General features: G+C 48.0%; 1 protein-coding gene and 1 non-coding gene across 2 annotated transcripts; one reads left to right on the top strand and one right to left on the bottom strand.

The window, feature by feature from the left end:
- The first annotated feature begins 611 nt into the window (after positions 1-611).
- Positions 612-4,699, top strand: LOC123942140 (UL16-binding protein 2-like). Its single transcript, XM_046006059.1, has 5 exons — positions 612-796; positions 1,020-1,315; positions 1,550-1,825; positions 2,478-2,609; positions 4,444-4,699. Exons 1-4 carry the CDS (start codon positions 612-614, stop codon positions 2,600-2,602), a joined length of 882 nt encoding a protein of 293 aa, XP_045862015.1. The 3' UTR covers positions 2,603-2,609; positions 4,444-4,699.
- Positions 4,700-9,531: 4,832 nt separating this feature from the next.
- Positions 9,532-9,638, bottom strand: LOC123942875. Its single transcript, XR_006818508.1, has one exon. It is a non-coding gene; the product is annotated as a U6 spliceosomal RNA (small nuclear RNA).
- Between the last annotated feature and the right edge of the window lie 3,524 nt (positions 9,639-13,162).

The following is a 13,162-nucleotide window of genomic DNA, read 5'->3' as shown; positions in this document are numbered from 1 at the left end:
GCCGACGCCCCGCCCCTCTCAGGTCCCCGCCGCGGGCTCCTTTCCCGCTCCGCTGAGTCCGCCGGGACTTTGTCGCCCTGTGGGACGGAAAAGAGGGAACCTGGGCCACTACGGACTGCCAGGCTCTGGGCGCGAGGAGCGGGGGAGGAGGGGGCGAGAGGCTGCGGCGGGGAGCCTGCGGTCGGCCCCAGCCCCCACCTGCCTCTAGGTGAGCTGGTACCCAGCCCCGGAGCCCCGGGCTATGTGCAGGACAGGGCGATCGCGCAGGGCCTGGACCCCGCACAACCCGCGACTCTGCCACTGACGCAACTTCTCCGTGAGTCACCATCCCCTCCCCTCCAGCGCTCCCCATCGATGTATTTTGTGGACCTCTTTGCGGTTTTTTTGTTTGTGTGTTTTGGGAGTTTCTTCTGTTTGTTTTGCCCTTATTTCTATACCATTCTTACTTATGCACTTCTTTGAGGCTTGGAATCCCTTCCTCTCCTCTCTGCTCGGGAAGTTCTTGATAATCTAGTCAGTGCCTCGCGGGACAGGCCTGTCTTCATGTTACCGGGACCCATCCTTGGAGCACCTTAGCGCCATCTCCAGGGCCTCGCTGAATCCTGCGACCCATGATCCTGAACTCTCCCTGGTCTGGCTTTGGAGTCTGTCCTCACCCTGTCCCCACCTGCCCCAGCTCCTCAGGAGTAGCCCCCTCCCTGCCCTTCATCTTCCTACAGTCCTGCATCCTGACAGTCCTCGGACATGCAGGCCTCCTGTGCTATGGCCAGGCTGGCGTGTCCCTGGACTGGGTAGAGTGATTGATGCAGGGTTTGGCCTGGTAGGAGCGGGTTCCTATCTGGGGCTATGTGGCCTCCTGCCAGGCAGAGGCATCCTGATCCTATCCCAACAAGGGAAGAGCGCCAGCCTCCAAGGCTAGGGGGAGCTGCTGTGCAGGGACAGTCCTTGCTCTGTCTTGCCCACATTCTAGTGCTGTCACCTGGATGGCAGAGGGATGCCTGCTGCTCTTTTTCTTCCAGCCCCAACCTCCACCTGTGTTTTCCCTTCGCAGATGCTGTCTTGCTTTCCTACCGTTTCTTCATCACATCTCAGGCCAGGCCTGGACAACCATGGTGTGAGATTCAAGGCCAGATCAATGGCAAAACGTTTCTTTCCTATGACTGTCAGAGCAAGCAGTTCAAACCCATTGGTCCTTGGGGGATGAAGCTGAAGGACACAGCATTTTGGCAGAAACAGGAGGAAACTCTGAAACTCCTGGTGGAAGAGCTCAGAAAGAAACTGCTGGACATCAAAGCAGAGAATTTCACTAACAGCGGTAAGTCTGAAGACCCAGGGCAGAAGGAGAACACTTTGGCAGGTCCAGGGGGCTATTGTGTTCATGTAAATCTTTGAAGTGGGTCCCACACTTGTGGCCCAGCAGCCAGGGTAGACAAGGAGGCCAGAGCAGGACCAGAAGGGCAGGGAGTGAGCTGAGGAGAGCACAGTGGGTGGGACAAAGGATTGGTCAGGACCAGAGGCTGACTTGTACCCCTGCTGGGGGCGGGTGCAGGTTCTCTCACCATGCAGGGCAGGCTCATGTGTGAGCGTGGGGCCGATGGACACACCAGAGAATCCTGGCAGTTTGGCTTCAATGAGCAGATAACACCGCTCTTTGAACTGGAGAACAGAAAGTGGACAGTGGTTCCTCCTGGAGGCCAACAGTTCAAGGGCACATTGGACAATGACAGAGAGCTGACCAAGCTGCTCGTGAGGACCTCAAACGGAGACTGTAAGAGCTGGCTCCAGCAAGTACGGGAGCACAGGGATGAAACCCAGGAGACTACAGGTAACTCAGAAGACTGGATGGAGTGCTGGTTCTCTTGAAAAGAGACTACTGGCTGACCCCTCCATAGTGTGTGTGTGCGTGTGTGTGTGTGTGTGTGTAAGTGATGCATACATGATGAGTTGTTCTTAGGAGTACAAGGGCCACTAGTATGTCCTAGCATCCTTCCTTTCCCATCTCACCTCTTGGCATCTCTCCCTACTGCGCATACCTTTGGTCCTCTCACTGTGGATTTCTTGCTGGCCCCAACCTGAAGACATCATTCTGTTTCCAGAGATTTACTTCTTACTATTCCCTTTTCTGAGCCTCATTGTTGTTTTTAGTCTCCCCTGGTCTCTTTCATGAAAACCTTCAATGCCAGGTGAAATGTCAGCTCCTGACAAGATGTTTCTGTCACCATCCATACATGTCCCCTCCTCTTCTGTCACGGGAGGAGTGACTGTCAATATGGAAAGCCTTGCTTCCCCCATTAGCTGTATGATCTGCATGAAACGCCCCCCCCCTTCATCCTCTGGACTGGTCACAGTGGCTGCCACAAACATGGTGGAAGGAGGACATCTGGGCTGTAGGATTACCTGGGGCAGCAGCAGCTAACGACATATGCCCCCGGTTTGGGGCTCCCGACCAGGGCTCTCACTATTGTGTTTCATTTCAGGAGCACCGGTCACAACGCTGAGTGTAGCTCTGGTCAAAGGCACAGCCACCAGGCTGATCACTTCTGTCTTCCTTGTGGTCCTCACACAGTCAATCCTCCTTGTCGTCCAAGGCATAGTCCTTTGAATAACAGGTACTGTGGGCAGAACTGAGTCAGAAGTGAGAGGCAGATGGCCTGAGGTGAGCACAGAGAAAGGTGAATAGCAAGCCCTTGTCCTATTGCCTGAACCTTCTCACCTGAATATGAGACCAGATGTGTTGGACTATATTAGCTTCTCCCAAGAAAGAGACTCATCAGGAGCTGCTGATGTAGAGGTTGAGGTAGATAATTATTACAAGGGATTGGCTCATGACTAAGGGGTCTGCGAGCTGGAGAAACAGGGAAGCTGGTGGTGGGGTTCCAGCACAAACCTGAATGCCTGAGAATCAGGTCATCAGTGGTGTAAGTCTAGGTCCTGGTCCAAAGAACAAAACACCAGGAGTGCTAATGACGAACGCTGAGGGCAGGAGAAGGATGACCCAGCCAAACTGAGAGCAAAGTCACCTTTCCTCCACCGTTTGTTCCATTCAGGCCCTTGTGGATTCGATGAGGACAGTCTTCTTTACTCAGTCTACTGATTCAAATGCTCATCTCTTCCAGAAACACTCTCTAGACAGACCCAGAAAGAATGTTTTCCTAGCTACTGGGGCATCCTTTGGCCCAGTTGAGTTGACCTGTAAAAGGATTCTCACATTGCTTGATAGTAGTTACCTGGGCAAGCTTAGCTTTGAGCTCTGATAGTGCCTCGCCAAGGCTGGTGGGAAAGCACAGGGCTCTCCCTCCCCTAACCCCAAACTTTACATCCTGTTTTTGCTAAAAGGATTGAGCAAAATCAGGCCTGGCTCAGACCAGCTTTTCACCGGGGAGGTGCCCGAGTGAGGGGTGGTGTACAGACAGTAGGAGCACCAGGCATGGATAACACTCTAGTTTGGGGGAGAGCAGCTGGTGGCTGCACGTGATGTGTCCTAGGGATGGAGGACCTCTCCATGCTGCATCTCCATGCTGAACCAAAGAAGAGGGGTGGGAAGGCCGTTGCCCACCCAATCAAAGGCTGGCTTGCAGGGTTCTGCTCCCACAAAACTCAGCTTGGGTGGTGGCAGCTCAGACAGAGGGCCTATGGGAGACTCTCCAGGATGTGATTCAAAGGCCAGAGCTCCAGGGTACCCTGGGATATCTGGCTCAGCCCTGGAGCTCTCACCTGGCAGCTAGCCTCCTATGGAGCCCAGAGCCCCAGCCAGCTGAACTGCCCCTACCTTGAGCAGAGGTGCCTCAGAGTGCCTCAGGAGGGGGCACTGAGTTGCTGTTGGAATGGGATGCTGTCACCTGACCAGACCAGGAATGGGTGTGGCAGGGCAAGGACAGTCACACTCAGACCTTGTGTTCAGCTGCCAAGACGAGGAGAGGCGGAAGACAAGGGAAAGATGGATCTTTGCCTGTAACCTTCCTCAAGGCTACAGGGACCAGGATCCAGGTCGCTTTCTGGGTAGGGCTCCCAGCTACTCTCTCAGGCCTTCCCACCAGAGGGGGGCCAGGATCTATGTCATGGGAACAGATGAATCATTGGTGGCTTTAGACTTGAGCCTAGGTGTTCAGGAGTAGGGCCCGAGGCTGACTGTTTTGTGGTAATGAGGGAAGAGTTTAGTCAGGCTGCTGGACCCAGGGGTTGGGTGGCCCAGGATCGGGTGGGGGTGTGTGTGTGTAGGATAATACTTGACCCTCAGTGTGAGCTGGACTTTGAGCCAGGCAGTAACTAGGGAGGGAGAAGCCCAGGAGAACTGACCCAGGATTTCCTCAGCCACTGGAACAAGCTCCTGTTTCTCTTTTCGAGGCTGAAGTTGCTAAAAGAAGGGCCTGAGGATGTGCTCTCCTGCACCTGCTCTCCCTTCTGGTGAGTGACCTTCTACCTGCTGTTCATGTCCACCAACAGGACCTTCAATCCCTATGGCGAAGGTGGAATCCTCCAGTTCTCCAGGAGATTGTGATTATGGTGGAGATGGAGTATTTCCCTGCCTTCATTCTCGGTCATGATGATCCACTTCTGCACTTTTTCTTAACACTGATGTTCTGGTGCTAACTGTTGGGATTCCTGGACTTGGCCTTCTAACTGCCTGAACAAGAATTCTGAACAAAGAAAATATTTCCCAAGTTTTCCTTTGGTACTGGAAATCAGACACTTGTCAATATCTTGCTCATTGCTCATTCCTAAAAGAATACTGTGTGAAAGTAGAGAATCTCAGGGCTTCTTTCTTTTGAGACTCAGATCTTTTAAGAACAAGATTATATTTATGATAGTTTATCCTTTAAACTCTAATTTATCCTTTAAATAAGTATTTAAATAAAATATTAAAGGTTACATTATTTCAGAAGTTTACATTATAACGCAGTGGAAATAAATGGCATTCAGTCTCTTTGAAACCACCTCTCAAGTAGTCATCTGTAAGTGTCAAACATGATCCTGACACTCTAGGTGCAGAGAAAATTCTGGAAGTGAAGCAATGAGATTTGGATTTCCCCAGACCAGACATCTCCAGTAGCTACTCTCCTTTGATTCCTCCCCTCCAACTCACCTCCTTCAAGGCACAGTGAGTCTTCAAGAAGGAAACAGATCTGCTTCTAAAAGCCAAGATGCCCTTAAACAGGTGAATGGATAAAGAAGATGTGGCCCATATATATAAGGGAATATTACTCAGCCATCAGAAAGGATGAATACCCAACTTTTGCATCAACATGGAAGGGACTGGAGCTGAGAGAAATAAGTTAAGCAGAGAAAGTCAATTATCATATGGTTTCACTTACATGTGGAGCATAAGGAATAACATGGAGAACATTAGGAGAAGGAAGGGAAAAATGAAGGGAGAGGAATCGGAGGGGGAGATGAACCATGAGAGACTGTGGACTCTGAGAAACTGAGAGTTTTAGAGGGGTAGGGTGGGGGGATGGGTGAGCCTGGTGGTGGGTATTAAGGAGGGCATGTATCATGTGGAGCACTGGGTGTTATATGCATACAGTGAATCATGGAACACTAGATCAAAAACAAATGATATACTATATGGTGACTATATATATGGTGTGTGTGTGTGTGTGTATATATATATATACATATATATATATATAATATAGTATATCATAGTATATCATGGTAATATACTATATGGCAGGTAAGACAGAGGGCCCATGGGAGAGACTCTGCAAGATGAGATTTGAAGGCCAGAGCTCCCCTGGGATACCTAGGATACCTGGCTCAGCCCTGGTAATCTCATCTGGCAGCTAGCCTCCTGCAGAGCCCAGAGCCCCAGTCAGCTGAACTGTCCCTGCTTGAGCAGAGGTCCAGGAGGGAGGGGGCATTGAGTTGCTGTTGGAATGGGATGCTCACCTGACTGGACCAGGAAAGGGTGTGGCAGGACAAGGACAGTCACACTCAGACCTTGTGTTCAGCTACCAAGGTGAGGAAAGGCTGAAGACAAGAGAAGACGGATTTGTATCTAAAAGTCTTCCCAACAATCCAGAAACCAGGATTCAGGTCCCTACTTTGGGTAGGGCTCCCAGCCCCTCCTTTATGAATTCTGATTCAAAGGGTGGGTCAAGATCTAATTAAAGGGAACAGATGATTCATTCCTGGTTTTAGTCTTTTTTTTTTTTTAAGATTTTATTTATTTATTTGACAGAAGCACAGCAAAAAGAGGGAACACAAGCAGGGGGAGTGGGTGAGGGAGAAGCAGACTTCCCACTGAGGGGAGCCCAATGCAATGCAGGGCTTGATCCTAGGACCCTGGGATCATGACCTGAGGAGAAGGCAGACGCTCAAGGACTGAGCCATCCAGACTCCCCCCTGGTTTTAGTCTTGAGCCCTGCTTTTTGGTAGGGGGCCTGGAGCTGACTCTGTGTTGTGCTAATGAGGGAAGAGTGTGTTCAGGTTCTGGACCCAGGTGTTGGGGAGCTGTGGGAGGGGATGCTGGGCCATCAGTGAGGACAGGTCTTTGAGAGAGGGAGTGACTGGGGGAGGGTTTAGGGGGCAGTAGGACTGACCCAGGATTTCCTCAGCCACTTGAACAAGCTCCTGTCTGTCTTTTAGAGGCTGAGGTTGCTACAAGGAGCCCCTGGGATATGCTCTCCTGCACCCACTGTCCCTTCTGGGGGGTGATCTTTCCACCATCTGCTGTTCACCTTAACCAACGGGAGCTTTGATCCCTAGAGCAAAGGAAGAATCCTCCAGATCACCATGATTATGGAGGAGATGGAACATTTCATTGCCTTCATTCTCGGTCATGATAATCCACCTTTGCACTTTTTCATAACATTAATGCTGTTTTCTGTTGGTGCTAACTGCTGGAATCCCAACAGTTTGCCTTCTAACTGCGTAAACAAGAATTTTGTATGAAGAGAATATTGCGCAACTTCTCCTTTGGTAGTGAAAGTGAGATACTTGTCAGTGATCCTGTCCATTGTTTAAAAAAATATATTATATGACATTAGAGAACCTCGGGGATTCTTTCTCTCTTTTGTGACACAACCTCAAGTCCTTTAAATAAAACGAGATTAGAGAGGAGAGCTAAGGTAGTAGAGTAGTGGGAGCACCCAAGGCTTCCCTCATCCCTCGAACACAGCTAGATAAACAGCAAATCATTCTGAACACCCAAGACAGCGATCTGAGGACCAACAGAACAGACTACACAATGAGAGGGAGAAAAGAGACCATGTCATCATGGAAGTAGGAGTTGCAGAGGTGTGATTTGGGGGAGAAGGGTACTGCAGGGGCTGCAGTGGGGAGGGGCCCCTGGTCATGGAGAGAAGTGATGGAGAGAAAGACAGAGGGAGAGAGGAGCGCACAGGGGATCCCACAAGGCAAACACTTCCTCAAAGCCATTGACTGGGAAAACGAGATGGATTGATGATAGTTTTGACAACAACCAACAGAGCTCAAAGACTGGAGTTTTGGAAGTCTGCAGTGTGGCTGGTGTGGAGTCTGGCGGCATAGCAGTGGTCCTGTGGATAGCCTGGGAGCTGAGAGTGTGATCTGAGGTTCCCCTGGGACGCACTGGGAAAGAGGGTTCTTGCTTCTTAGGGAGCATCTGGGAGAGGTGGCATGCCTCTGAGGGTACAGAAGAGCCAGTGGGCACCCTTAGCATAGCGGCAGAGACACCTCCTGAGGGCCGCTGCTAACCTTGAGGCTGGCTTTTGGCTGCACTTGACTCCAAACTCCAAGCTCTTTTACCTTGGTGTGGCTTCCTCTCTGGGCGAAAGCTTCATCAGGCCCAGCATAGGAGACCTTCCCCCAAAGGATCAGTAGGGGTCCTGGCCACACCACGTTCCTAAAGTTTGTAGATTTGGAACACAGCCAGTGTGCCTGGCATAGAGCACAGGTGCACTGCATTGAGGGGGAGGGTGTGTGTGTGGGGGAGGGGGGTGGCCGAGGGCCTGGACACAGACAGGGTGAAGGCAGGGATCTGAGGGTTGCCTGGGACACATGAGAGGAGATTGTTCACTTTCTGTGAGGGCTTCCTAGACAGCGACAGGTGCAACCTTCCCTCTCTCGGAGGAGGGAGTGGGCTTAAGCCATTTCTGGCCCCCTGCCCATCAGCAGGGACTGACTTCCGGGAGCAGCACAGTGGAGGCCTGAGCCTCTTTCGCCACGCCCCACCCCCTGCGCTCTGCGGGTGCTTCTTCCCTAGGGCAAGTGCGCCTGAGAACCAGAGCCAGGGCCCTCCACCAGAACCAAGCACAGCCCCCACACGTCCCAAGTCTACTGACCACAGAGCGCTGTAAGTTTCAGCTCTAGTGGGAATAGCATCAGGTACCTTTAACAAGTAGACTCCAGCACGCCCAGTTAAAACCCGGCACACTCTGGACACTTTGGAGGGCACACCCAGTTAAAACTATAAAAATTCGACACACTTTGTCGCCGGTCTGAACACTGCCCCCTGCAGGCAAGGAGAAACTCAGCAGAGGACCGACGAGGGAAGGAGCAGCCCAACCACAGCAGCGGAGGCGGGAGGCAGGAGCCCCAGAGACACTTCCTCAAGCTCCTGCCGCTGGATGGGATATGACTCTTCTTAATGGCACCATTTCTCAGGAGCAAGAACATAACAGATATTCTCCTTTTTAAAATTATTATATGTTTATATACATAAACACACACATATATATACATATATATTTTTTAAATATAAATACATAAAAATAAATATATAAATAGAAATATAAAGAAATATAATATTTTAAAAATATACATGTATATATGTTATGTATACATATATATGTGTATATACGTAAAAATATATATACATATATATATTTTAAAGATTTTATTTATTTGACAGAGAGAGACACAGGGAGAGAGGGAACACAAGCAGGGGGAGTGAGAGAGGGAGAAGCAGGCTTCCCGCCTGAGCAGGCAGCCTGATTCAGGGATAGATCTTAGTACCCTGGGATCATGATCTGAGCTGAAGACAGCCGCTTAATAACTGAGCCACCCAGGCACCCTATTATACATATATTTAATGTCATTTTCTTTTTTCTTCACGTTTTATTTAAATTCAATTAATTGACATATAGTGTATTATTAGTTTCAGTCGCAAGTTAGGGATTCATCAGCGGTGTATAATACCTGATTCTCATTACATCACGTGTCCTCCCTAATGCCCATTCCCCAGTTACCCCATCCCCCCCCCCACCATCCCCTCCAGCAACCCTCAGCCTCCTATGATTAAGAGTCTCTTATGGTTTGTCTCCCTCTCTGATTTCCCTTATTTTATTTTTTGCTTCCTTTCCCTTTGATTAGATTTTAGTTCTTTTATTTCTCCAGTGGGGGATTCTCTAGTGTCTTCTGCCCAGCTAGTATCTTTATAATCGTTATTCTGAATTCTAGTTCCGACATCTTACTAATGTCCATGCTGATTAGATCCCTGGCAGTCAGTACTTGTTCTCTTTTTTGAGGTGAGTTCTCCCAACTTCTCCTTCTGTTCAGAGAAGAATAGATGAATGGGAGAACAAAGTACTAAAATGGCAACAATGACCCCAAAATATGGAACTCTTCATGAATTTACAAGTCATTCTTGCCCAGGGGCTATGCTAACGTTCTCTCTATTGTTTCAGTTTTAGTGTATGTGCTGCTGAAGTGAGTACCTGGTGTGACATTCTTACTCTGCACTCAGTTGCGAGGCCCCACAGAAGGGAAGAGAGGATGATTAATTTAGCCTGAGGATGTGGAATGGTTAATTTTGCCTGTCCACTTGGAGAATATTTTGGATAAAATTGACATTTAAATTGGTGAGCTTCAAGTAAAGGAGAATGTCCTTCGGAACATTGCTTGGCCTTGTCAAATCAGTGGAAGGCCTGAAAAGAACAAGAAGAATGACTGCCCCCAAAGAATGCGGAATTCTCCCACAGACTGCCTTCAGATTCCCTCTGCACCATTGAGTCTCCTGGGCTTCAGGATGCTGGCCAACACTGCAGGTGTGGAGTTGACAGCCTCCATAGGCACATAAGTAAATCTCTCATTATCTCTCTGCCCGTCTACATGTTACACTATTTCCATTTTCTGGAGAAGTCTGACTAAAACAGGTGGGTGAGGAAGACTTATGACAGGCGGTATTTTTTCCCAGCTTTCACAGGACACAGGTTGTTGGTCCGAGTGATCCAGAATACCTGACCAAGGAAGGTTCTAGAACAGAAAGCCTGGAAGCTGATGGTGAGAACCTGAAGGTTTTGGAGAGGAAGAGATTTCAGGAGGTGAAATGGGCCAGGGAGGTTTTGTGGGAAATCCCTTAGCAGTCATGAGTTTCAAGCAGAAAAATCATTGGGAACACACTGTCCACAGAAGGCTTAGAGGGTGATCTAATCTCCAAAGAGCTGATTCAGGTGCCTTCCATCTCCTACACCAAAGTGAGGGTCAGGATCTCTAGAGATTAAGGATGCACACCTCCCAATTCCAGTCCTCAGCTGCTCTCCTCTCTAGAAAGGCCTGGGGTGACTATGCTGATGAGGGACAGGAGGGAGAGGCTGCCGAAGGCTGGAGCACAGAGAGGGAGAAGGAAACAAAGAGGGAGGACCTGACTTTAAAAAAATGACCAGAAGCTGTTTGAAGTCATTTACCTTATTACATCAAATTCTGAAACCGATGTATTTCTTGTGTCCCCATTTTTCAGACCATACAAATTTTTGAAACAAGCCTAAACTTCTTAAGATATTGGGAATCTTGTACTGAACACTTTTCTTCCTGAGCCATATGACAGAGCTGTCACACTACTGTCCTCCCAGTTTTCGTGATGTCCCCTGATGCCAACATTTTAGGATGTATTTCCCCTATACCAGGACATTCCCCTGTGTCACCACAGGATCATCTCTTAGAAGGTCCCATGGTACCTGAGGGCCTCAGGGACTCTGCTTCCAGCTGTTCCAGCAATGTCCAATAAGGTCTAAAGAGACTGATGGACCTGAGCTGGATGTGCTGAAGATGAGGGTTAGAGTGTTTGATTTGCCTTTTTGTTTGATTGGTTTAATTTTTAAATGTTGGTGAAGAGACTTAGATGTAGGAGTCCACTGGGACTGTATGTTGTTCAGAAGTTCTCAATATATATCGGAAAGCTTTGTTCAGCTGGTGTTTTGACCCACCTTGTTGTCATTCTTTTCGATGGTGGTTCAGATTATTTAGTCTTAAGTAGAGAGAAACAGAAATCTCCTAACACATTGTATATATTGTGCCTCAGTTGGATATCATATGGCTAATTTTTTGCTAGGACACAGAGCACTGCAATAAACAATCTTACATCTCTGTTGCTTTTCGGTCCCCATGTGATTCCAGCCTCAAATTAACACTGGGATTACCATGCAGTAGGATGAACATACCAACCACCGTCTGGATAGAGTGAAATATAGGGTGAGTGAGTGATTTCATTTAAACTCCTACCAACCCATAAGAGAACTCTTGTTATTCCATTTCCTGTCCACCACTTGCTATAGCTCTCTTTAAAATTTTGTCAGTTTGATGCATGTATAAAGCAAGCCTGTTGTTCTTCATGTTATCCTGATTACTTGGGATGTGTTCAGTGATCTCATAGGCTGATTTATTGTCTGTAATTTGCTCTAAGCATTTGCACAGATCTTAGGAGAACCAGATTTATACTTATTTATTTGCAGGAGCGCTTTGTATATTCTAGATACTGATCCTTTGCTCATGAGGGAATAAATCAACTGTTAGAAGCAGACCTGCTTCTGCTATGAAGACTCACTGAGCACTGAAGGAGGATGACAGGAAAGTCAGTGCTGCAGGTAAGGGACCTAGGGAAATCAGAAAGATTCTCAACTGCTTCATTCCCAGAATATCTGTTAAATTCCAAAGTGTCAGGATCATGTCTGAGACTGACAGATGACTGCCTGAAAGTTGATTTCCGAGCCATCCTTAAATTCTGTCTCTAGAAATTCTTTAATTCTGTCCCAAGAAATCTAACAGAATCACACTTATTTTTACCCCATACAGTGGAGGAAGAACAAAATTCCGTGAGTTCTTATAGGATATAAAACAAATTTCAGATTAATTAATTTTTTATAAGAGATATGCTTCTTTCAATAATGTTGATGGAAATAAATTGCTGAAGAAAATAATCACATTACATATATATATTTATATATTTAAATATTTTTTAAAATTTACTACTTTTTGAGAGAGAGAAAGAGAATGCATGATTAAGAGCAGGAGAAGGGCAGAGGGGGAAAGAGATTCCCTGCTAAGCAGGTAACCAGATGTAGGAATCCTACCCAGGACCCCAAGATCAAGTCCTGAGCTGAAAGCAGATGCCCCACCAACTTAGCTACCCACGCCCTGGGAAATCATCACATTATAAAATATCTCACTTAAAAGTCAACGAGGTTAATGGGTTGATTTTAAGGAATGTAAAATATACTTAATAAAGTTGTTAAAAAAGATTTTAAAAAAATCAATGAGGACACAGAAAATATCCCTGAAGTTCTAAAGCTTCAAACAATATCTTTTTGGTGATACTGTCTGCAAGGACATGGTCCTCTTACATAGAAGAATCCAATATTGCACAACCAAAGGACAAGATGGAAAACAATCCCTTTGTTGAGATTCCTCAGTCAAGTATTTAAACATTTCAGTGCAAGAATTCCGTCACTTAGCACCGACGGAAAACGGCATAGAATATGCCAAGGGGAAGTGCTGAACAGGAGAAACACCAAATGCAAGAAGGGACATGGGAGATCCCCTGTCCTGCACCACGTGGTTGGACTGAGGTCTTTGGATTCGTAAACTTGAAAATGCTGGTGGTCGTCTAATGATGGACAGCAGCTCATCCAAAGGCAGCTGGCCCAGAGGCAGAGTCGCTGAGCTGGTTCCACTCTCAGGGGCTTCTTGGTAGTCTTGGCAGTCTAAGAAAAGAACAGATGTTTGTCTCAGTGGCTGAGGAAATCCTGGGTCCCTTGTCTTGGGGCTGCCCTTCACCAGCACACCTCACCCCAGAGCCCAGCTCTCACCCAGGGGCATTCATTTCCCCCCAGCCATGACCGTAGCCCTGGGCCCAGCCACCTTTACAAACCTCCTCCCTCCTGAACCAAATCACTGAGTCAGCCCCAGACCCCATTTCCAATGGTCTGGGCTTAGGACCAAAGTGAGTAAGAAACCAATGTGCTGG

This window comes from Meles meles, chromosome 5, assembly GCF_922984935.1.
Source record: "Meles meles chromosome 5, mMelMel3.1 paternal haplotype, whole genome shotgun sequence".
Classification (NCBI taxonomy): domain Eukaryota; kingdom Metazoa; phylum Chordata; class Mammalia; order Carnivora; family Mustelidae; genus Meles; species Meles meles.
Note: the sequence above shows the minus strand (reverse complement) of the source record. Positions and strands in the feature narration are given on the sequence as shown.

Coding starts and splice junctions, on each gene's coding strand:
- LOC123942140 (XM_046006059.1), top strand. CDS start 612: ATGATCCTGAACTCTCCCTGGTCTGGCTTTGGAGTCTGTCCTCACCCT. Junction 1,316..1,549: donor AGAGAATTTCACTAACAGCG/GTAAGTCTGAAG, acceptor GGGCGGGTGCAG/GTTCTCTCACCATGCAGGGC. Junction 1,826..2,477: donor TGAAACCCAGGAGACTACAG/GTAACTCAGAAG, acceptor GTTTCATTTCAG/GAGCACCGGTCACAACGCTG.